Source organism: Aythya fuligula, chromosome 5 (genome assembly GCF_009819795.1).
Source record: "Aythya fuligula isolate bAytFul2 chromosome 5, bAytFul2.pri, whole genome shotgun sequence".
NCBI lineage: Eukaryota > Metazoa > Chordata > Aves > Anseriformes > Anatidae > Aythya > Aythya fuligula.
The window spans coordinates 20,335,190-20,361,340 of NC_045563.1; the positions used below are offsets into that span (position 1 = coordinate 20,335,190).

The 26,151-nt window shown below is 41.9% G+C and overlaps 1 protein-coding gene across 1 annotated transcript; it reads right to left on the reverse strand.

Moving 5' to 3' along the window:
- Positions 1–3,485: 3,485 nt before the first annotated feature.
- SPTY2D1 (SPT2 chromatin protein domain containing 1) lies at positions 3,486–16,869 on the reverse strand. Its single transcript, XM_032189081.1, has 6 exons — positions 16,771–16,869; positions 10,528–10,642; positions 7,532–9,157; positions 6,597–6,756; positions 5,827–5,904; positions 3,486–3,750 (listed from the first exon to the last, which is right to left on the reverse strand). The coding sequence occupies exons 1-6, from the start codon at positions 16,828–16,830 to the stop codon at positions 3,654–3,656; spliced, it is 2,136 nt and encodes a 711-aa protein (XP_032044972.1). The 5' UTR covers positions 16,831–16,869; the 3' UTR covers positions 3,486–3,653.
- Between the last annotated feature and the right edge of the window lie 9,282 nt (positions 16,870–26,151).

A 26,151-nucleotide genomic window follows, 5' to 3' on the forward strand; every position in this document is an offset into this window, starting at 1 on the left:
ATGAGAACAAGAGAAGAATTTTTCTTGGAGAACATTCAGCCTAATGCTGTTTTATGTGACACCTCTGAGGAAAAGAGCAGAAAACAATCTGAAAAGTCTTCCATAAAGGAAACCACTGAAAAATAGCAGTGAAATGTTTAATGCCTGTAATTTATTGTATACATACTCTGCAAAAGTTTTATATGCATTTGGTGTGTGCAAAAGTATACACTTTCTTGACAGCACCAGAAAACAGTTAAGCTATGTACGTTTTTAAACCTGATTTGTCACATTGTGTAAAAAGACATTGTGCACAACTGATATCCCCAAAGAAAACCATTGGCTAAAACTAGAAGCACCCTTATTTACACACTAACACTTTAATATTGCATCACACCCACTCACCAAAATAAATAGAAGTACATTCATCACAACTTAAACACCAGTCTCTGCATATATTTATTTTCTTTCTGACATGTTTTGGTCTCCAGAAATATGCACGCTATATCTAGAAATATGCATCAGCTACTAGATTATGTTACAAAATGCAAAAAAAATAGAAAATTAGTTTTCCTGGACAATATTTTGGGCTTTACACAAAAATAAATCCAGATTTCCATAGAGATCTCATATACTTCTTGAAAGATTTTTATTTTATGCACAGCACAGAGTTGCACAGTAAGGCTTCCTGTGATATGCAAAACCCTGGCCTCCAAAAAGACCGCTGTAAAGTGAAACACAGCTCAAGTGTAAATACAAGACATTTTCAAAAAGTAGTCATCAATAGAAAGTGCCCTTCATTTGATTTAGCGTTATCAGTAAAGAAGTAGCTACTGTAATTGTGCAATCAAAGCCAGACCTGGAAGGGTTTTATGCAAAGTATGTCACCATTTCACACTATCAAGTTTAAGGATATAGAATCTGAGATAGCAGAAACTGACCAACCTTTTTATACTCCTACATTCATTATTTTTTGACACAATTTAGTATAAAAGGCACATTGTCAAACAGTGAATTAAAATCTAAAAACCAAACCAGAATTTCATTACATACAATTAAATCATTAGATCTTCATAAACCAATATAAGCATTCTTTCAGGTTTTCTTAACTTCAAATTCTGATGCACTTTGGATGAGTACCGAAGTACTCATTAGATTAATAATATTAATCCGGAAATCAGCAAACATGTTTTTGGATACAAGGTCCTTCCTAGACGATTTACAAAGATGCAGCAAATGCAAACATTAAAACCCAAACATTGTACAAAATTTGAGAAGCATTAGTATCCCATGCCAATTATGAGAAAGTACTTCTTGATTGTAAAATTACAAACGTGTCCTTAAATAATTTTTCATATGAAACAAACAAAATTAAGCAATTATTATTGTGCGAAGAAAAGTTATACAGTGTCTTAGGGAGGCTGGCAGAGCAGAGTACATTCCAGTCACCATCTAAAAAGACCAATGACAAAGTGCTTTACAGATTAGGAAATTTAACTGTGTACAAAGTGATGAAATAATCAGGATTTATTTAACCTATATTTATCTGAAATGCAGATTTAATTCCAAACTGAACCAATTCTGAATCACTATAGTTCTTTTGCTTCACACAAGACTTTTTCCAACCAGGCAGGAAATTGCTTGCAACTGATAAGAGTTGTCTGGGTTGACAGACCTAGAGCCTTTCTCCAGCTAAAAAGAATAGAATAAAAAAAACAACACAATAACAAACAAACAAAACTAAGAGACCACAAAAAAAAAAAAAAAAAAAAACAAAAAACACAACTTGATGATGGTCCCAGAGGTCATTGCCACGTTTGGGTAATTCTAGGAGCTACAACAGGAAATTTCAGATGGTCCCATTAAGCAGAGTGAATACAACACACTTTTAGACAAGCACTGAGATTACACTATCTTGAATGGTCTCAAGTGTATACACTGAGAAACAATTTTTGTTAGTTAAAAAAAATACAGAGGAGCAATGATGGTTATCATCTGGGCTCCCTGACAGTTAATACTGAATTAGTTTATAGAATCCATCCCAATAGCTTATGTCAGTGTTTTGCTAAGGCAGTGAAATGCTACACCATCAACAGAAAATGTCTTAAAAAAGGCAAATTGTTTTTTCTCTCATTAAGAGTCAGATGTGTAAACTTCAGCAGCTTCCAAGATTGTTCCTTATGGGTTGCTGTCTGAACTCTTTCCAGGAAGAACGCAAACAGTGCTCTGGTAGGAAAGGCTCCCTCATTATTTTTCTACTCATTGATTTTTCCTTTTTCCTTTTTTTTTTTTTTTCCCTCCAACTTACACCCCAAACCCTTTTCACACTTTTCTAAATACTTCTGGTATTAGAACATAGCCTCAGCAGCTAAAGCTGGAGGTTTTTATCAATGAAGTCTTGGAGCTCGCGGCAAAGCTGAGTGGTGATACTGGTGAGCTTTCAAAGGGCAGCCATGGGAATCAAAGTAGCTGCAACACCAGGTTTGAGCTTCAGACTCTCAAATACAACCCCTATTGATTTAAATGAACCCGGTGTTGATGGTAAACAAATTCAGTTAATCTTTGAGTGCATAGCTAGAAATAATGTGCAAATATGGGCATTAGGTAACAGAACAAACTCTCCTGACATGCATTTTAGATTTTTGGCTCGATTAAGTTACTCAGAAGGACTCACTAGTTGATATGAAGTTACTAATTTCAGAGAGCTGAAAATACTTTGGAAATATGCTTTCCAAATAGCAAACCTGATTAGATAAATAACTACTCCACATTTCAAATCACTAAACACACCTGATGCTTAATGCAAGAAAAAAACACAAGCACTGCACACAACTTGTAAAAGCAGCGGAAGCTGTTAGACAAACGTAAAGATTGACAGGGAAGGAAGGGAACTCCTAAGCATGTGCTTGAGCACAAAAGCACAGGTTACATACGAACACTAGAAATTCCTATTTTCGGGATGTGTATTTATCATACTGAATTTGATTGGCATTGAAATTCCAGACACAGCAAAAGCCAGCCTAACCTTTGGGTTGCAACCATAACTGTGCAATTTTTGCAAGTGACGTGCACTTTCCTGTTCAGAAATAAGAGGGTGCTAGTTTAGTTATTGTTTATGGGTCATCAGAAAGTATAAAGCACTTTATTGCTTTGAACATTTGTGGCAATGGCTGAATTTACACCCAAGCCGCTTCTGTACAGAAGATAACGTTTCAATACTTTGAGGCCCAACTCAGGAAACAAAGCAGGATATAAAGCAATTTCTCTACATCTCAAAAAAAAATAATAATCAGGGAACAAGAATGCTATACCTTCCTTTCAAGTGAATGCAAAATTGGTTTACTTGTATATGGGCCCACACAGTTCCAAGTCAGTGCATAGCTAGTCAATATTTCTGCTGGCATCTTGAACTGATTTCATCTATGGAAATTAATTTTCTTCTACTTAATAATATGCATTAGTGCATTAATTTCTTCATAGAAAAAAATCAACCCTGGCAGTATTAAAAATAAATATCTTATTTAAGTCAAACTAAAGCCTTTATTTTTCAGTTCTTTCATCCCTTTAACATATTCTTTTGCCCTCTAACAAGCAAATGGAAACTGAAGTAGAATAAGAGATGTATGGAGGCAGAGGGTAGCAGAAAAATGAAAGAAGTCAACACCATAAGTCAGTTAACGTGTCCTCAGCTTCTTAGACTGTCTCTTGCGTTTTAGTTCTTCCTCTTCCCGTCTCAATTCTTCTAGGTCTTCCTGAACACCGAGTCTCAAGCTGCCAAATAAGTTGAAAGCCTTTACAAACTGCTACTCAAGAAACACGCAATTTGTCTTCTCCCCCAAGAAAAGAAATTCTAAATTACAACTGATTTGAGCAACAAAAATTTAGATCAGTTCAACAATTGTAAGTTTTCTTCAATTACAGTAAGAATACAGTTTAAGAAAAGAAAGAATATACCCCCAAAAGTCTCAACATTAGAGCAGAACCAAATCTTTTGAAGGTAAATAAAGTTTTCTTCAAAGAAATTACCATTATAAAAAAAAGTTTGGCTAAGAAAGGTCATTCTTTTTTGACAAGAAGCTGCTGAAACATCCATCAATTCTTGCCAAAGTAACTCTTACATGCAATTCATATCAGAACTGACTCAGATCAGCTTTTCTGAGGTCTGCCTACACCTTTTTCACTGGCAAGACTGAGAGCGGATCTGTCAAACAAGCAAGAGATTTCGTGGCAACTTCCTGACTTGAGGCATCTCCATGAATGACACTGCCTTACCCTCAGTCCAGCTAGCTGCCTGGACTCAGGAGCAGGCAGAGGGAAGAGATGCTGCTGAACAGAGCATGTTCTGGCTATGTCCTTGTGCAGTTCCTTCAACTTCCTAGAAGTCAGTATGTTGAAAGAGATACTGAGAACAGTATCTGCGGTCACTGACCTCCTCCTCAATGGATAATTTTGCCGGTATGATACTAGCAATGGGTGCCACAGAGCTACTGTTTTGTGATCAGTCCCTGCCTGGTTTGCAGGCCTACTCAGAGCCTTTGAGTATCCACAGCTCAACGTGAAGCAGCATAAGGCAGTTTGTACCAAAATATATCAGGGTCAACTACTTGACCATCTGTCATCATTCAGTTGCTCTGGGGTAACTGCTCCAGAACAGGCTCTAAAAAGGATGTTATGCCTAAAGAAGCAGAGGGAAGTCAATGAATGCAGGAAACTGCAGAATCCAGATTAAGAGAGCAAACAACAAGAATCTGTGCGATCAATCTCTGGCTTGAAGCATCATTTTCCATTTCAGCTTAGAATTTAGTAATTTTAGTGGGCTTGTTTGATTAGAAAAAAAGCTCCTCAGGTCAAAGGTTAAACGTTTAACCAAACTCAGTGAAAAATAGCCAAGGACAGGAAATAGTTACTGTTTTACTCAGATTCCTCATTTCTTCTTTTACGTTAGCACGTGTAGTTAAAAGTTAGTGAGGCACTAAGCTTTGCAGAACCTCACTCTAGGTCTTCAACACAGAATTCAGTAAATAGCAGTATCACTGTAAAATTCCAGTTATTTCTCCATTTAAAATACTACAGCTTTGCATGAGCTGCAGCTATTTGTAAGAGTAGGAACGAATAAGGACACTGACTATAACTTTAAAAAGATGCAAGTTTACAGTACTTGAGGCACCCCATGAAAAATATAAAAAACTTAAAACAAAAGAATTTTGACTGTATATTTCCAGTATTTTCCATTAGCTATAAAAAAAACTTCCATAACATTTACAAAACTTTGGTAATGGCACTGCAGACATCTTCCACCAGGCATGGAAAAAAAAACAAAAAGGATCAGTTTTTGAATGCCAAGTTTTGTAATAGCTATTTAAGAATTGCACATGTCTATAGGCCAAAACCAATAAGAAAGCCTAATCTTCTTTTTTGAAATTGTTGATTACAGATGTGTGTCAGAGCGTTCTTTATATATTCATGCGCACAAAAACCACATGTATATAGATCAAGACAAATCTTTTTCCAGTCCTCAAGAACTAGCAAAAAAAACATGTCTGGGACAAATTGAAGGGTTTGTCATTTCAGTCAGAATTCAAAGTATTTGCAGGAAGACTTTTTGGACTAAGTTGGTAAAATTTCTACTAGCAAAGTTTGTGATGCATTGAATGTATAGAATGAACATACAGAACTTTTTACCCACTATTCCATGGGCACTCTGGTTGGCTGAGCTTCATCTTCTACCTAAGCTTTCCTATCAAAAATGTATAGACTTATTTGCCTCCATTACGAAAAAGCAGCAAATATCCCCATGACTCAGAAAATAAACAAATCTCCCAATTTCTATTTTAAATCCAAGCATACCTCCTAGCTTCTTCTTTCTGTTGCTCTCTCCAGCTGCTCTCCATGTAACGTAAGGCATAGTCACTTTCATCTTTGTATCTGGAAATTAAATATTAGTGTTTAGCACACAGAAAAACACCATCATGCACAGATCAATTATGAATTCACATCCTTTTAAAAATTACCTTGCCACATATGGTTTCATTAACAGTTTGAAAGAATCTAACTTACAAGTCTTTAAAATGCTTGCTTTCTTATACCTTAGTCAGACATGAGGAAAGTATTTAAATAAACCAGTCTTCTTTTTCCAACAGTTCCTAGACATACAAATATGCCACCTTAGATCCTCTTAGAGAACTGTTAACACTGTTGCATTTACCAGTTCATTTTCAGGCAGCTACATTCATGAATTCTCAAATACCCACTGCCATAGGAAGCATTTTAACACCTTATTATAGGAAGGAGTTACTATGGATTAGGTAGGTGACAAGCTGAAGAAGCCATGTTGTTCATAGATTATGTCCTGCTTGCATCAAATATTATTGCTCCCCAAATATTATTGCCCCAGTATAGCAAGCAATGTAAAAAGTCAAAATTCCTTGTGCACAGAAGGGGCTTCTAATGCTCATTAAATTTCTGCAATGCAAAAAAAAAAAAAACAAAAAAAACAAAAAAACATTTTTTGATATCAGCACTTCACTTATTTCCAATGTTTTTATTCATTGAACTATATTCATCTCTGTTGTTCTGTTGCTTGCTTTGCAATAGCTTAAAATTTACATTTCTTGTACCTTTTCCGGTCATATCCAAATATCTCCCGAATATGCTTTGATATTTCTTCTTGGGGTTCGCCTTCATCTTCAATGAAATCATCCATTTCAGAGTCGTATTCATCGTCATCATCATCGTCGTCTATTTGTCTTTTGTAACCAATAGGTGGTCTCCCAATACCTTAATGACAAGGGAATAAAAAAAGATGAATTAACATTAACATACCATTACCTTAAAAGTACTTCTCCTTGCTGTACTTTGGGCACGTACATTTTATTAGCTCTGGGCTTCCAAGTAGAAAACTTCTGCCTCAAGCTAATTAGCAATTCTCAAGTTCACAGAAAGGAAGTACATCCTCTATGCTGTGCAGTAGAAGATTACTTATCAGTATCATCAACTGCATCCTGAGCAAACTACCAGACAGAAGTCTATGCTCTTCATCAGGGTTTTCTGGTACTAACTACTAGAGCACATACTGCTTGCTCCTGTTAGTCACTGATAAGGCAAATTTCCCCAAGCACTCAACTAACAGTTGCAGGTTTGCTGTGTTTCAGTTTCCATGTGCTGCTTTAAGCATCTGTTATTTAAAATATTTTATTTACTAAATTTTTAAAGGCTAAGAATAATTGAGCAATGCAGGAAGTGAATCCTTTAATTCTTTTCCTTTAAAACCATCCATATCCCACCATCCATCACAGGTTGCTTAGCTTTCTTTCATCAAGACCTTACAGCCCGGGCCCTCCTTTCAAGGTATATAAGAAGGGGTGAAAACAAGTTGCAAAGCAAAAAGAAGTATTCCACTGTTACGTACACTCTTTAAAAGACAAATGTTATTTTGTGCAAGTCTTCCTTATTGCATCTACAACTGTCAAAGACCCCCAGTGACCTCAACTCCGACTTACCAAAAATACGGAACAAATAAAGTTAAAAACTTATTTGCTATGGAACTTCGTACCTTGTGAACGAAACATGGGTCTATGCCCTTGTAGAGGTCTCATTCCATTTATCTGTCCGTTGCTAGGCCTTGTGACTAGGTTTTTAGAAGAAATCGTTTCTGACACAACAGTACACTTAGGCTTTACAGCTGTACCCAAGCCCGGTCGCCCAGGTGCTGGGTTTGGGCCTACTCCCGGCCTTCCTGGTCCTGTTCCTGAGCTGCTGCCTGGGCGCCCAGGTCCTGTGCTCGGGCCGACCCCTGGCCTTCCTGGTCCGGTGCCCAAGCCGCTGCCCGGCCGCCCAGGTCCTGTGCTGGGGCCGACTCCCGGCCTTCCTGGTCCTGTTCCTGTGCCGCTGCCCGGCCGCCCAGGTCCTGTGTTTGTGCTGCTGCCCGGCCTTCCTGGCCCGCTGCCCACGCTGCCGCCTGGCCGTCCCAGTCCAGCACCTGAGCTGCTCCCTGGTCGCCCAAGGGCCGTGCCTGAGCTGCCACCCGGCCTTCCAGGTCCCATGCCTGAGCTGCCACCTGGCCTTCCTGGTCCTGCAGCTGAGCTGCTGCCCAGCCGCCGAGGTCCTGGGCTTGAACCACTCCCCGGCCTGCCCGGTCCCACACCAGAATTGCTGCCTGATCGCCCTGGTCCTACACTTGAACTGCCACCTGGATGCCCAGGTCCTCCTTTTCCTAAGCTGCTGCTGGCTCGCTTTGCGCTGGAGTTGATGTCGTGTTGGAGGGCTGTGGCATTTCCCATTTTCGCCTGGGCAGGCCTTTTCAGGCTGGATTCTTTAGCAGAGGGTAGCCTCTGAGCGCCGTTGGCCAATGGTTTTGAGGACTGCACAGGAAAGCTTGAGCCAGACTTTCCTATGCCATTGACAGGTAATTTACTATGACTGCTACCAGTAGAACTTTTTAAGGAACCGTTTTGAGAGGTTTTTACTTTTTCCATTTGGCTCGGTCTGGAAGATGATGACCGGGAGTGTTTTTCAGTCAATGCTGGTGCTTTGGATTTCTTATCAGTACCGCTCATAGAAGAAAGGCTGCCTTTTGGAGAGGAATGTTTATCTACTGAGCTTTTACTAAGTTTTGCATTTCCACATTCTTTCAGAGAAGTCACTTTTTTTGAAGAACCAGATATTCCCGTATTCTTCATCTCCTTCTCGTTTTTCTTTTTCTGCATTTCTACTCTTTTGTTTTTGCGTTCCAAATACTCCCTCTCTCTCAATTCTTCTGCTGTTCTGGGTCTTTCTTCTATCTTTTTCACTACTTTTATTTCTACTGGTTCATATTGTTTTTTTTCAGCAAGCCTCAGAAGATCTGTAAAGTTTAGAGGTGCTGGTGCACTTTTGGGAGGTGCCTTTGGTTTTAGAGCAGCTTTGGATGGTTTCTCATCATATTCCTCTTGCTCGTGCTCAGATTCCGTTTGAGCATATTCAAGTTGCTCAGCTTCATCTTCTGATGCATACTCAGCCTCTGGAGCCTGAGCAACGTTCTCACAAGTCCTCCTCTTTTTAGACTTCTCTTCAACAGGAATGCCATTATAGCCATAAAAGTTATCCTTTGTTCGTGAGGCCATAGCTCGTGCCTTCCTGTCATGTTTCAGTTCAATACGTTTGGCCAAGAGTTGTTCTTTCTTTCTTTTTTCTTCCAATGCTGTAAAAAGAAAATCAGGAGAAAGTTAAGCAAAAGCACTACTGTTTATTTCAGTTTTTTTCCAACTGATAAACCATTTAAGACAATAGCTTAGGGATATCTGGCTAACAGCTATTCACAACAGACTGGAAAGTGATCCAGGTCTGCCAACAGGGCAGCCTGATCCACCTGAATCAGGTACTTGTACAAACAAAGGTGAATAATTATGCCCAACTACTGCTATTACAAAACCGGCTGACATGATTCAACAGAAGCCACTGTCAAATGCTATACAAACTAAGGAGACTTACTGTGTAAAAAGGCACAGGACATATGGGATCTCTGGTGAAAGGGAAGGAGTTCTAAGATTGAGTAAAAGAATTTTGAGTGTACAAAATTTAATACCATTTTTAAGTGAAGGTGGGGAAAGGGAGGGATGAATACTGGGGTGTGGGAACAAGAACTGGAAAGTAGGCTGAGGTGTAGGAGAGGGAGGGAAGCAGCCAGACAGATGAGCAAGCTGCAGGTCACTGCATCTGTTTAAGCATATGCTCTTTATCTTAAGTGTCTTGTCAGCAGATCACATACAAAATTCATGCTGAACTAGCTAGTGAATAAAATGACATCTGAGGGCTACGTACTAGACAGACCAATGGCATGGATATGGGCAAAATACCAGAAAGACCTGGGAAAAAGGGGTTTCTGAGCATCACTTCCTAGAAACTGGATTGGGCTACTCATGCTGCATTTCATATGGGTACCTGTAAAGGCACCATGCCCTGCCTACATTATTTGTCAATGGCCATGACTGTACACTGTGAGTACAGCTGTGTTTCATGCTCAGTCTTGCTTCTGGCTGGATCTGCCAGCAGGGATAAGGAGCTGGCTTACAACTGGCGCAGGAGAGAAAGACAATCCTGAGCCACCCTGTCCATCAGACTTGGTTATAATAAAAATGGAAAAAAAACACGGCATGGCTTAGGTAAAGCTTTTGCCACACCAATTTAAAAATTCGGGCTTTATTGAGAGAGCAGACTAAGGCAACAACAGCAAGAACTCTTACCAGGTTTTGACACAAAAACAATATTTCAAAGTAATGTTAACAAAAATTCAGGATGCTTTCCTGAAATCTCTCTCCACCTTAGTTACTTCTTGGTCTCCACCAGCAAATACCAGTGTAGCTGATTAACGTTTAAATCCTTCGGAAAGCATGCAAACATCCTTGGCCCTAACTTTTCCCCTGGCTATCCTTCAGCATCAGCAGTTATATGCATGAATTCCAGAAGCAAATGTAAAACCCTATTTGCAAGAGCCCTGTAAAAAGGGTCAAAGTCTCAAAGAGTCAATGAAAGTCTTCCACAGGATATATTTCGGGCTGCTTCAGCAGTTACCTTTTTTTCTTTTTTCTTCTTCCTTCCGTCTGAGAAATGCTTGTACTGCTGCAGACTCGACACCCTTGACTTTTGGAACCTTTTTGGGAGGACCAACAGCCAAACTGTATCTTTTCTGCAACAAACAAATAAACATGTCAGAAATGTTGAGGTGTACAAAAATGTAACCAACACTTGCACTAGTGCAGCTGCACCACTCAGCCATGCCCTTCCACAGGCGTACTGGGTATCACGAGGCTGAGCTTTAGAATGATAAATGGGACAGAAAAGACTTCTTACATCTCCCCACAAATTGGAGAAGAAAAAGCAACAAGACACATACACTCACCAAGGTAAATATGATAGATGCCAGTTAAGTCTAGAAGCAGGTAGAAAACAGAATAAATTCAGAAAATAAATATTTGAGTTTTCTTTCCTATTTTTTGTTTGTTTTGGTTTTGGTAACAAGCCTATTATAAGCCCAGACAAGACCTACATGGTAAATTAAGCCTTATGAAGCCTTGTACAGAATTATGAAAGTTAAAGACATGAAAATATCTAGCAAAGATAGATACGTCATCCAAGTATTTAAAGGACAATAAGCTGACAAGCAAGTACCACAGCTTTCTGTAGGTTTCAGTAACATACAATGGAAGCCCTAAGTCTAATCTGATTCACTGAAACAGCACCATGCAAAGAAACACCAGGATTACCTGATGTCACAGTATGTAACGCCATGTATTGCCTTGTGCATACAGATACGATGAAGCAAGGTGCAGAGACTCAAATGCAGCCAAAACTGGCTCCAAGAAGGGCAGCTCCAATACCAGCTGTCTGAAGGCACCTTTAATAATTTCCAAGGGACTAAAACTCTGAAGCTACAGCATCCTTCTACATTGCAGTACTGTACCCTGACATGCTTCCTCAGCGCATGAGGAATGAGCTACTACAACCCGACTGTTACTGAAACTCCTCTATGCACAAGAGCATTTGCCACAACCTGGGAACTGATTTGGGAAACCTGTACCACTCCAGAAGCTTCAGCTCTGAACAATTTTGGTTACTTTTGATCAAAATCATTAGACTCAATGATGACAGCTAGAACCATTTAAAGGATTAGAAGATGGGTGGAGTAGGGCCCCACTTTTTCAAGGGAAGCCGAGTCACTCCCCCTTCCAGCCCCATTTCTTCCATGCTGTTTACCACAGCTATTGCAAAGACCTCATGTTTGAGGAGACCTCAGCGGTACTGCAGGACTTCCTCTCAATTTCTGCTCACCTTACCTTTGATTCTGTGGCCTGAAATAATCCAGCATGCATATTCTAAATTGGAAAAGACAGAGAGGCAAAGCAATCCCCACATCACCAGAGAAAATCCTTTCTTAAGGATACTGAAGCAAATTAGTGCCTTTGGAACAACTGAAGGTACTCTGTAGTATACTGATCTTTGGCATAAGTCAGTGTTGTACTAAGTTAAACATGGCATGTTTCACAATTGGTAATCTCATTTGTTAAAACTTGGTTTAATTATTCAACTTGTACAATTTTTAAATACAAAGACAAAAGAAAGGATTTTCTAAAAACAATTTTAGGCAGAAGGAGCACTTTTGAAAACTGCTAGACAGCAGGGACTAACGTAGATTGATCTATCCCATTAGGAAGCCTTATAAAGAATTAAAGTGATGGGGAAGCAGTTTTCAGGCTTTGTTTTGCTGCACTACAACCAACAGTCCTACCCAGGAGCAGGTTTGTGAAGCAGCCAGACAGACACACTGCTTTCTCACTGCCACTAAATGAGAAATTGTGTAAAATTCAAGATTTGAAGTCTTCCTGGCAGCAGCATTACTTAATATTGACTAACAGCTGAAACCACAGCTAAGCATTTCATAAACGAGTACAGAAAGCTCTGTACCATGAATCACCACTGCTGTTGACACACGTCGTGCACTTTCAATTAAAAATGTGTACGATAACATGCTAAGGTTGGTCTTCTTAAAAGCACTGAAGCATGCACGTGCTCCACAACCTCCTATAAATACCCGACTTTCAGTAGAAGTGCCCAACTAAGTGAGCGCACGTCACTACATCAGCAGCTGGGCAGCAGCAGCCACACTGCCTGGCTTTGTTATCGCCGAGGTGGTTAAGTAACAGGGAAACAAACAGTTAGCCATAGAAGAGAGCAGGTCAAGCTATCCCAGAACAGTGCCCTTCTCAGATTGCAAACAGCGATTAACTCTCCAGGTAGCACCTGTAATGGCTCACTGCCGACTGCTGAGACAGAACGGGCACTGCTTTAGCCAAAGAATAAAGGGAAGGCTGCGGAAGTGCCCGTCTTCAACTGCATCCCCTAGAGAAACACAACCTCTTCCTGTCAGTGAACAGTACTCCTGCAGGAGCTCTCCCCTGAGGTTTCTCATTTCCCTTTACCTGTGTGAACCCTGTCATGACTCCCCACCTGTCCCATCAGAACTAGCACCCAGCCAGCGATGCCTGCCTCTGAACCCAAGCCCTGTGAGACAAGTGACGGATTCTGCACCATCCCACGTTGTTGTACAGCGCCTGCACATGCCAGCAGCTCTGCGCCTGCACAGCTGAGCTGAAGGCAATCCCCACTTGTGCTACCAAGGACAGGCAGCTTTCACAGGCTGTGTCACACACTCTTTACACTGGCAAGTTCACCACAGCCCTTGTGAACACACAGTGCAGGCAAAGCCCCCCACACCCATGTTTGCTGCTCCCCGCTGAGCAGTCGGTTCTCAGCCCTCACTTGGATGGCCACTGCCTCTGCTCTGCGGACCTTAGCTCGCTCTGCAGCTGTTGTCTCCTGGCACACACACACGTGTGAAATGCTTCCCCAACTACCACTATGAACGCCGAGTTACAACAGTTAATGGCAGTTACCAAGCACCCTTCAATTTGTATCATCCCCTGCAGGTTGTAACCACCCTTATAAATACCGTAGCGATAAGAGCATTCGAACTGTCAGCTGTTCTCATCTCTCCAAATCCACTCAACAAGGTCACCGATTGTATGAAAGAGTGTAAAAAAAAAAAAAAAAAAAAAAAAAAGAAGTCACTTGAAGATTTTGCAACTGCTGTCACAAGACCTAAGCCGAACCATTAACTGAAAAAACACACAAATTTCTTCTGTTGAATATTGCTTCACACAGGAAAAAGGCATACTTGGCTCTTTCCTTCATGTGGTGTATTGTGGTCCCCATTTTCATTCATTTATGTAGAAAGAGTTTAGAATAGGGAAAACTCAGTTTTACACCTTTTAGTCAGTGCTTGTAAGAGCCTGGAACTTAACCATCAAGTCCAGTTGCTAAATAAAAGCCCTCTTCAACCCTGTGCCAGCTTTTTTACTACAGATCGTGCTGTCCTCATGGGCACTGATACAGCACACGAAGCATTGCCAGGCCCTGTTTTGAGACAGGTTTTAGCCACATAAGCGTTTGCAGATGGAACAGGAGCCCGATTCCACAACTGCGATCCATGCTTCACAGCCACCCTTTCTCTAGCTCTCAAAGGACTCCTCCTGCCTGGAGGCAAGTGTTCAGTAGTTTGTAAATTACAGTGTCATGGGAAAGCTCTGTAACAAGTTCTGGTCCTCTGAACAACCGTCAGGATTCTGCTGTGGTTTTTCTTCCCAAATACTTACAATTGCTGCATTTTTAAGGAAATTTACTGTGAGGAGTGAAACACAAACCAAGTTTCCATAATTGCATGTATCTGTCAGTTTTAGCAGAGGTTATTTTGTAAGGATGCATGCTCCTGTGCATCAGGCCAACTTAAAGCCAGACTTCAGACAGTGCTGACGTGGATGATGAGCTGTTTCAGTTTCAGGGCACCTCTCTGTGGTTAAATCTGTTTCAGATTTCAAGTTCTGTCCACTGATTCACCCGCTGTGAAAAGGAACAGTGACCTAGGTGAGGTTGTTTCTAATAAATTATTAATGACTGCAGAATCAAGACAAAATAAAAGGGTGACTGAGTTCGTAAATATGCTTTTTCTGTTTTTATGTAACTGTTATTTCATTTCATACTTTTAGAAGTATCTTCCATAAAGACCTCAAAGTGCTTCACCACATCAGTTATGCCCCATATCAGCATGTACCAATCTCACTGTGAAGAGTGGGGGTGCCCAGGCAGGATTTACATCGAACCAAGTTCAACAGTCGTGACTGGTATCATGTCTTACCAAAGCCAGTCCACACTGCAGGTGTGATCAACAGCCAAATATAAACACAACAAGATACAATACTGAAGCTCCTCCTCTTCCCCCCCCCCCGAATGCTACATGAGAAAAAGAGATATTTTTCAGCTACTGATTTGAAGATTATTAGTGACACGTCATTAATACACTAGTTTAGTTATTTCTCTATTTAGAAACCCCAACCTGATGCAATTAATAGGGCCCTGGAAGGTTCATTTCAGCAGTGTTCCTTTCTAACCTATTTCCACTGGGAGATGAACAAGCAGAGCTGTTTTTACAATGACATGATGCAATATTGTCCCTCTTTTATGATACAGGACCATATTATTTCTTAGAAATGATAGAAAAAGTCAACTTATACATAACTTGTATTACTCTTTTTCATTACAGTAAGCATGGAATACTTAATTCAGTGCACTGATTCTTTTAAACTCCTCAAAGGGAAATTCAAGGGATCTGCTGATTAATGCAGAAATCAACATTTCTAGAAACCCATTAATATTACATACCAGTGAATCGTATAATTTGTCTGTAAAGTATTTCAATCAAAAAATAGGTATGTTTACTTACATGCTTCTTATAGGAATGAATTCTATGCATTAGTTTTACTCTAGTGGAGTGACTTAGATGTCGACAGATCAGAAAACCTCCACAGGCCTTCTTTTGAAGCCCAACAGCTGCAGATAATAGTGCCAAGCACAGCCCCACTTTTCTCGGAGACCAAGGTCATCTGATAGTTAAAAGCTGCACCACTAACATGCAAGAGAGGCAAGAAACTAACCCTGCTTCAGCTATGCATATAATTGCACTCCCTCTGCATGAGTTAATCAGGTAAATCCTAATCCTGCCTTTTCTAAAAGCAGTAACAAAACCCTCCTCACCCATTGCACAACGGGTAGGACTGCCTCCCCTAGCACAATATCTGGGATAGGGAGCATGGCAGATGTTTCATCAATTCATCATCGTAATTCATAACTCTGTGACAGGGAAGAGTGGTGCAGCACCTGAGAACTGCAAGAGAAAACTGAAGAGGTTGAAATTTTACTACAACCACCCAAAACCAGCTTTGTGAAACAAAGTTTTAAAAGTAATAAACCAGGCATTTAAATACCTTACCATGTTTACGTAGTTGCTATTTTCCTATTTATGCTACAAATAACATCTCTATGTAGATTCAGAGACAAACTCGATCAGACTAAATCCAAAAGATATGTTACAAGTGTATACATTTACAAATGTATATGAAGCATATACATTTGAAGTATATAAATGTATTATATACATATAAATTATATACATATGAAGTATATAAATGTATACCTTTTACATATACAAAATATGTTTTATAAGATGTAAAAACACAGCAGGATCTGATGAATTCTGTGTACCTACCATGTGGTTGGTCCACACCAGTGACTGGTCACAACACCGGTGAACATTAACAAAGTTTAAGTAGTGACAGAGAGTGCAAGACAAACCTCGATCCTTGGGTGCCTGTGTCAGCAGTGTCAGAAGTAAAGGCTATGCTTTTAATCCTGTCCCCCACCTTTTATGCTAAACACCTCTACCTGCCCTCATTTACACCGCTTTCATCACTGAAGCACAGAACCCTGACGCCTAGTGACAGAACACACAGCCCAAGTGTTTCCCTGGCTGGTGCCTGCCGTAAGCCAATATTTGCCGAGCACCTAAGCACACACGGCTCGGTCCTGCCGAAGGAACGCAACCCGGGATGCCAGCGCAGCAGGAGGCCCCCGGCCCTCCCTCCAGGCGGCACGCGGCTCATCCGCAGCCCCATCCCCGCGGCCTCGGTGCCTCCCGTTACCGGCCGGCCGGAACGCCCGCCCCACACCCGCCCCACAGCGAAGCCGCCAACCGCTGCGGGCCGCCCACCCCAGCACGGCCCCGGGACCGGCCCCGGCTGCCACCCCCCGCGCCCCGCGGGGCCTTCGCCGCCTGTCAGCGGCCCCGCGCCCGGTGCCTCGGCGCCCCCAGAGGGAAGGGGACGGGGAGGGAAGGGAAGGGCCCGGCGGCCCCGTCCGCGCGCTCACCGGCACGGCGTTGAGGCCCTGCTGCTCCGAGGCCATGACGAGGATGTTGTGGAAATCCATGGCCGGGGCCGGAGCCGAGGCCGCCGCCGCCGCCTCTCCGCTCCCCTCAGCGCCCGCCCCGCCCCGCGCCGTTCGCTTCCGGCCGCCGCCGCCTCCCCCCCTTATGTGGCCTCGCCTCGCGCCGGCGTCACGGCCCGCGCGTCACTTCCGCCCTGACGTGCGCATCGCCTCGCGAACCGTGGCTCGAGGGGGAGGGGCCCGGGGCCGTACCTCAGGCGGTGGCGGGGGCCCGGTGGGGGCCGCCGGGTGCCCCCTCCTCCGAGTGGCCCCTCGCCGCCTCGGTTGCTCTAAAAATAAATAAATAGAACAATAAAAGTTCCTCTGCTTCTCGTAGGAGCTATATTCTTGTCGTTTTGCTGTCTCGGCACGAATTCCTCTCTGACCTGACGTGTGGCTCCGAGCCCGCGGCTGCCCGGGGCTCCTCGGGCTCTTCCCTTTCTGTTCCCCCCGCGCTGCTGACGGGGCGGAGGTTGGAAATTTCTCCGTGCCTCCAACTTCACGTTTCCTCCTCTTCCTGTTGGTTTCAGTGGTGCTGTCACTTGCCTCGATACTACTTTGTAATGCCCCGCGTTCATTTCCTTCAGCTTTCAGCCTTTACCAGTCTCCTTTTTGCCTCGTTCCCGCTGTCACGTCACGTTTTCCACATCTGAAGTTCCTTTCTGGGCACCGCTTTGAGGCCCACAGCAGCTCTGTGTAAAGACATCCAGTGTGGCCCTGAGTGGGGAGAGGAAGGGGATGATTTGCCCCAGTGAGGCACTGCAGTGCTCGGCTCGGTGTTTTTGGGCTTCCTGAGCCTGAGGTCTGGAGCTGCTCCTGCAGGGCCTGCTCTGGTGGGGTCTGCGCCACTCACCTCCCACTGCCTTCGCTTTGCTTCAGCCCTGGTTTAACCCCCTCACCCTGGAAAAACATCTTTTTCTCTCCTCTCCCCCCTGTTTTTTGACCCCAGTAAGAACCAGGCTGTGCTGTCTTTTTAATTGACTCAGACCTAGATTACATCTTCTGGTTTCCGCCCTCCTTATTTTATTACTCTCTTTAAATTTTCATCTTAAGTATTGCTTTGGTTTAAGACCTTCTAGTCTGTCTTTCCTTACAGGCAGTGGTTTACCAATGTTTCTCACTTTTTCAGCTCTGTTTTCCCCCATGATACTGTCAATAAGGTTATGATGCCATATTCTTGTGGTCTTATCTGCCACCTCATCTCTGCTGTGATGCTGCTTTAATCAGAATTTCCCTGCTCCGTCTTGAATTTCTTGTATCTCAACTGCTCCCTTCCTTGAGAGGCCTCTTAGTGTGACTCAGATTCCTGTATAACAACAACAGTATTGACAGAGTGATGATTGTTACTCTTGGGCTTTTTTATTTGCTTACTTTGGTCTGTGTTGGAGTTGGCAGGAATACTTGGCTAAATGCAGTCTTCATTCTGCTGACTGTAATCCTGAGGGCAAGTGTAGGAAATCTCTCCCTGCCTTGAAAAGAGGACTTTTGAGCAAGCCAGAGGATGGTACTGCAGTTATTTGCCGTGTGCCACTTTTTGGAAACCTTTAACCACAGTTGTTACCTCTTCCTGTATATGACAATACTGTGGTACCACACATCCTTTAGCAGAGGGGATTTGTATCTACATTACTGATGGGAGACATAACGTCACTGTGTATGTGTATGCAGAAGGCACTTTATAGGGTGGTAACAAATGATTCAGCTGTGTTGGGATTCCCAGATTGCACCCATGGTGTAAATGGCAACAAAAATAAAATCTAGCACGTTATGCACCAGCACAATGCCTTGTGCTCCAATCTCCTTTTCTGGCAGATGTGCAACAATGAATGGGAACCTCAGTGCCATGTATGCCTACAGCTTTGTCCTTGCAATATCTTAAATCACTTCCCCAGTTGTACTTGCTCTTCCGTCATCTTTTCATACACTTACAATGTGACAATCTTATCCCGACTAAGTTGGCCAGGATTCCCAAGAACAGCTAGTCTGTCAGGAACAGCGAAGGAATAACTTGTGTGCTTTTAAGCCAAACTGATATTTCTGCTAAAGAAAAAATGAGAAAATGTTTTTTCCTCTTTTTGTAACTGTCTGATCTGTCTAATTCTGTGCATGCTTAGTCTCAAATTTCTTTTGCAAGAATTGTAAAATTCAGTGAGTGTAGACCTGCCTCATCCAGAAAACCAAAATAACCTCTCTCAAATGTCCCCCAACATATAATTTCTGCCTCTGAAAAAGTTCAGACTGATTTACTTTTTTTTTTTTTTATTATTATTTTTATTTTTTTTGTACAACACTTTTTCAAGCTACAACTTGGTTAAGTTTTATTTTTATTAAACATCATCACATTAGGAAATCACTTAGAACTGCTTTGAAAACACTTAGAAAATATAAGACGGTATTCCACCAGAAACTTGCCTTTGTTGCAAGTTTTTTAATCAGCTGTATTCAACAACAGTTTTGCTCACCATGCACACTTCAGGCATGTGACTAATCCTATTAACTTCAAGTGTGTTTAAGTGTTTAGAGGATTAGAGTCTTAATTACAGGCCATCTGCAGAGGTCAAATATCAAAGACTGTTCTGAGCCTAAGATTTAGCATCTTCAGAATGAGTAATATTTGTGTGTTACTCTTTCCCCTTCTCATCCATCATCCTTTCTGCAGTAAGTTAAATGGGTGTTCCAATAAAGCCTTTATTAAATAAACCTGATCATCCTAATGTCCAGCAGACAGGTCTCTAGATCATAAGCCTTTTAGATGTTAGCGGAGCTGGCAGTATGTGCTCAAAAGAAGCCTAGGACTTGGAAAACACAGGTTTGAATAAATAGAGTTTGCATAGCATGATGCCAGCCTGCATTATAGCTGCTTTGGATTTAAATTATTGACTACTAAGATTTTTTCTTAATGACATATTTAACAGAAATAGAAAGCAAGAGCCTTGATAATTAGCTGGTATTCACAATGTATAATTTAGACATCTAACTTAGGTGTTTAAATTATGACCTTCAGTTCCAAACAGGAATATCAGAAGAACAGGGTTGGGAAGTGTCTCCTTCCTTCCTACTGCCCCCAAAGCGGGATCAATTATGTGTAGGTCATTTTTGACATATACATGTCTAATCCGCGCTTGAAAACTAACAAAACAAGGATGTCGTACCCCACAGTAATCCCTCCCTCCGTTTCCTTAGCTGCACCATGGGAAGGCTGCTTCGAGCATGTAACCCAGACCTGTTGCCCACAAGCCTTCTCAGCAGATGAGCGTGTTGCCCTCCCTCTCAGAAACACAGTGTGGCTATTCAGGGACCCCATACCAGGACTCCCCCTTCATTAGGAGTAAACACCAATTCCACCAATATTTCCTCATAAAACCTCTAAATCGCTATTCTAGCCAAAGCAGAATACTGTACACCAACCAAAGGTTTGCTAGCCCCAGGCATAACAGAAGAATATCTTCGTTTGCCTGTCAAACAATATTCCTTCATATATATATACCCCCCGGTGCTATTTGATGTTTTTTGTGGTGGCGTGGCGTGGCTGGCTCCTGTTCAGTTTGTGATCCATGCTAACCACCAAGTATGTACTGTGATGCTATCAGACCAGTAATTCCACAACCTGCATCTGTGACGGCAGTTCTGCCAAGAGTAGCGAGTGAAAGCATGTACTTTGAATCACATTTTCCCCCTGACTGTACTTTGCCAAGTTCCTTGAGGTCCTGTCCTCCAACACTTGCTGCCCTTCCCAGCCAGCAGGCTTGGTAAGCAGTTTATCTTTTCTGCATTCCGATTTTTTTTTTTTTTTAATATCAAGTTGGTGCTGTGGAAATGCTCCTGCAGAATTCTGCTTGATGTGTCTGGCCAAGCTAATGACCTACTCTTGCTAAATATTCTATAGATCCATTTTTGCACCCAGTTGTCCATTCATGGTTTGTGACTTGCTTATGAGACAGCTGGTCATGGGAGACAGCGTTAGAAGGCTTCCTAAAACCAAGATATCTGCATCGGTGGCTTTTCTGCTATACACAGGAGCAGTTACCTAGTCACTGCTGGAAATTAACTTGTTTAACATGATTTATTGTAGACAATGTAATCTCATTGGTACTCATTTCAATTTTCTAGGTACTTAAATGGGTCAGAGAGAGAGGTTTAACTCAAGCAGCTCATTGTTTAATGGGTCAGCTGGTCATGGAAGTGGCACAGCTTCCTAGCACAGGAGTGCAAGACAGACAGACTAAATTTAGAGAACATGAACTCCTCTGTAGGTGTTCTGAAATTATCAGTGCTCTGAAATGTTTATATTTCAAATCCAGGGCAATCACAAAGCATCACTTTTCTGTTGCTGTACATTGGGGATAGAAACATACAAGACAGCAAGAAACAATCTCCACTGGTCTTTAAGAGCAATTTCAAAAACATAATTTATAATATATATATATATGTATATATATATATTTTTTTCCAGGACAGTTTTCAGCTTCATGCTCTAAATGAAGCCTGCGAGACTTTTTGGTGTGGAGATGAGTGCAAGCAAACACATTTTTTCCTCCATGACTAGGTTAGCCCTGCAGCACTCTGACACTGCATGTGAGCATTAATGTACCCTAAAGTCAATGGATGAACAAGCATCATAACAGGAAAGAATGGGGTCCTGTGGACCACCTATCAAATCAGGACATTACTGATGAAAATACTAACATCTTCATGAGAAAAAAAAAAAAAAAAAAGTAAGTCTGCCAGAAAATTAGGATAATTATACTGAATAACAACAGCTAGAGGCATTGCAAAGTATTTGCAGTGTTCTCTTAACCAGAGGAGAAATAAGAATAGAAAAAAAAAAAAAGTAATTATATTTAATTTAGTTTAGTTTATTTAATAGATTAGTTAGCTTAAATATCTCAAAAGTGACTGTTGCTTAAACATGTCAAAAATCCACAAAAATAAATATATGGGAAATAGACAAAAATCCTATAGTATGTGGTGTACACCTATATAGATAGTAGGTAGCTATTCATAAGAATTATGGAAATTAGACGCAAAATAAAGATTGTTTTATAAGAATGTTCTCCTCTCCAAAGTGGCTAAAAGTTGCTAAAAAAACAAACAAGCAAAACCATGCCATCATTATAAACATGAAAAAGTGTTATTTGAACATTGACATGCAAACCTCGTGCCCAGATGCTATAGCATTAACAGGAAATCAAACAGCACACGTAGGACAGGCTGCAGAGCATCAAGAGCTTTCCACCATGATGAGGATTGGGCTGATTTGGGTTGCTGGAGAGTCATGAGGCTTTGGGGACAGCATCCCAGATAAGAAAACCCAGACTGAGAGACAACTGTCCCAACACAATGAGCAGTTTCCAGCTGATCCCTCATTCAGTGCTGGGAAGCTCTCTGCCCTAGGAGCTGCCCTGAACCAAAAGCTGCTGTCTGCATTTCATCTGAGCTCCCGACTAAGAGACAAAGTATTTGCATGGAATACAAACGCTGAGTATGAGAAAATGGTGTTTCAGCTGCACAGAAAGCACGAGTTAGCAGCATTGAGCAGCGGAGAGCACGTGCATGTGCATGCAGCGCTAGATGTGCTGGTGCTGGCTGTAGTTACTGGGCTAGGAGTCCTTCTTGGTCCCTGTGTCACACCGAACCTCCAGCCCCAGGAGGATGAAGTGTGGTGATATCTGCCTGCCAGCTCGTATGACTGATGACACAAGGTTGTGCTTTCTACCCGACAGTAAAAAATACATATAAGCTATAAGAACTGAGAACAACGGTGGATATTGCAAAGACAAAGTTTAGAATTTAAGGCGCTACTCTTGGGAGTCCCCGAAGCGCAGGGGGAGATGAGCTCCTCTACAGGACTTTTACTCCTTATTTGTGCTCCCGGGTTTCCTTTGGCTTTACAAAGGCAGATGGCGCTGGTGTCTTTCCAATAGCAGCAGCTGGAGCCTGCACCGTGTGGCGATATTGCACAATAGCATGTTCAAAGAAGCATCTGTGACCCTCTTCTGGTGCCAACCGTTGTTGTTCATATTGGCTGCTTGTCAGGCACTTTTGCACACAAGTTCTCCTGCCTTGAAAGGCTTTGTGTCGCCTGACTGTGGGTTTTGAGTCCCCCGGGGTCTTCAAGGAGGAATTCTTTGCACAGAGAGCTGCTGGGAGAGAAGTAAATAACAAAAAGAGCATACTAAAGGTTTATCTATTTTACTGAAAGTATTCAATGCTCTTTGCAATCATACATGCCTGTGAATCTGAGAAATGTGTGTTTGCCACATGCAGTTGCAGATGGTTGTGGCATCTGAAGCAGATCAAATGGATTGTACATTTTTCTCATATTGTTCTGGAGCCAAAGCATCTTCTTTACAACTGAAATATTTGGATTTATTTCCTAAACAGTGCTGAGAGTCTGACTGGAAGATCTACATCAGTTTTTGGGACCACGGCATTTCTGAAAGTTAGGCTCCTGGCTGTTTTTACAGATCACTATTATATTATACGTGAAAACAAAAATATAATAAGCTGCCAAATGAAATCAATCTAAAATGAACTGCTTCTTGAATCTCTACCCCTGTCTAGCTATTGCACCTCTTCATCTCAGCCTCTCTCTGCCTCAGAGAAACTCATGTCCAGGTTATCAACTCTCCCCGCCCTCTATTATAAAATCCAATCTCTTTTGCAAGTTATCAGGGAACAAACTCCAAAATTTGAGGGCACAACACTTGCACCTCTCAGTCAGATCAAAGTATTTTGTTGAGTGTTTCCATTGCTTATGTTTGGCTAATGTAGCAAAGTGCAATGCAAAACCACCTAGAGAGGGAAGTTTGTTTAATTTTAAACCGATTTTACTCATAGGTTCTCTCACAGACAGATCTCACTCTTTCTTTCTCATGCACAATGATGGAGATGTGTGTGGCCACATCGCCTGGCCAGGACCCCTGTGGTACAAGCCAGAAGCTGGTGGTGACCCAGCACGGGCAGTGCCTTCACCAGCTGGGCACAGTCCCTCAGAGCTGGGTACTGATAACAGGGTCCATCAAAGGGCCCATACAAAGCAAATTAATGAACCAGGTCCAGGGTCCAAACAAGGCAAGTTAGTGGATCAAGTCCAGGGGTCATCCAGGAGCAGCAGGAGATGGGACCAGAGACAAAGTTTGAAACAGAGCTGCTGTATGGGTCCAAGGTCTACTTGCTGCCCCCACCATGGGGCTGAAGACAAAGCTAGAGCACAGGTCCAAAGTCCAGCTAGAGGACAAGGGCTGGAGTCAAGCTGCCTCCTGAGGTTTGCAAGATCCAGGTGCCTTGAGAATCTGCAGAAATTAAACCTCACAGATAGAGATTTAAATGAGATCCAGGTGCCTCGAGAATTGGTGCAGTGTGTGCTGCAATCTCAGTGTCCTGCTGATTTTGGCTCATCTGCCCATGCTTGTCCTTTTTCATTTCTTGGTGTTTCTTGATGATTTCGCATCTGCACATTGCCATTCGTGCCTCATCCATGCCAACCTTAATGTTTCTCTGTCAAATCCCTATGCATTATCATGTTAGAGAAGTTCTTCATCTGGTGGCCAGGCTGAAAACAATTAACTGCAAATGAACTCTTCAAACATCAACAGCAAACTAGTGCAGGCTGAAAACAGCAGCATAAGATGTTACCTGTGTGAGAAAGAATTTAGCAAACAGGCTGCTGCCTCCTGCATGAGCTCTGTCTTCTGAGTTATACCCCATATTGAGCACTTTACAGTAGTATAATCTCACATGCAGTTTTCTCAGCATGCCTCTCCTCAGTGATAAGTTGTATTTACCAGGCAGCTACCATAGTCAAAAATCAAAAGTGTTTTATTTAAAACTAATAAAATAAATTCTTGATTAGCATATTCTGGTAAATCTGGCATCTTGCAGAGTGCTGAACCTCAGTGCAGGGGTAGTGGACTTAGAAATAAAGAATGTAAGGTCATTTGGAGCAATGTAGTTTCAGTTAAGCAAACAAAAGGATATTTTCATTCCAGTACACCTTCAGCAAATAATTTGGCTTCATATATTTAAGTTTTTATGCAACTGTTTGCTAGCTAAACTTCTTTCAACCTCCATTCTTCAGATGCATCTCAGATTTCCTGGAAGGACTTTGTAATTTGTGGAGCATATTGTACTCTTGCAGTGTAGCTTTGAGAAATAAATAACGCGTAGTGTTGAAATGAATGGGGCTATCACTTCTGACTTTTCTTCAACAAAGCTACCTTATTAACAGTTTTCCATTGAAATAGACCACAATTTTATATCCCTGGCACAAAAATTTAAGGGAAAAGCAATCCATTTTGTCTGAGCATACCTTGGTAAATCTAATTCCATTCCAATAAATGAGCAGTGTAAAGAGGATTGGAGCTTACCATGAAATACTGAAATAAAGGTCAGATTTGTGGCAAGCATAAATCAACATTCTTGCATGGCTTAAGTGGATTTATGCCCATTTATTCTAGGCAAGAATTTGGCTCATTACCACTGGATGAACTACAAATAGACAATCAAGCAGGAGTTTGAGTTTCATCACTTATTTCCTTGACTTTGTTAGCTTAAATCGGTTTCTAAATATTTTGAAGACTTTTTATTCACTGTAGCTGCAACGGAAGTTGTTCCCTGCAAGTTGGATATGTTCTCTCCCTTGAAAGTAAGCCTTTCAAACAAGTGCAGTGTTACTAAACAGGTTGAGCAGAATGAGTTGTCAGCTTTTCCAATCCATACATTTCAAATTATGAAATGTAGCCTTTAGGGTAACATAAATAACACAAAATCAGTTGATCAATTGTCCAAGGTTGTGATGATTCGGTGGGGCTCAGCAGGAGATGACTTGATGTTATAGACTCATTCCTCCTCCAGATAGTGCCCTGTGAATATTTAAAAAGCATGCAGCACACAGAAATTAAGTCAAGTGCAGTACAAGGAGGAGCAGGCCAATGCTAGGATCTGTGCAGAATGGCAGGAGAGTCTGAATAATAATCTCATGGGTTATACATTTGCTGTGGTTACATCAAGCTTTTCCTGGAGCAGGTGTCTCACATGCATTAGAGGACAGCCTAAGCTAGAAGAGTTGCTGAGAGAAGAAACCTGGTCTGCCTGCAGCACTGGCTTTTCCATCATCCCTTATTTGTGCTGGCACCGGTATTTGTACAATTGCACAATGAAGCTGGCCAGCCAGGAACAGTTCAGCTGAAAGCAAACCAAACAACAACAACAACAAGTTAGTTCCCCTAAGGCCATGGCTTTCAGCAGAGCAACCAGACTGTTCATTCAACTCTGCCCTCCCAGTGGGCCGGAGAAGGAGGTTAAGGTCACTGCTGTGCAGAA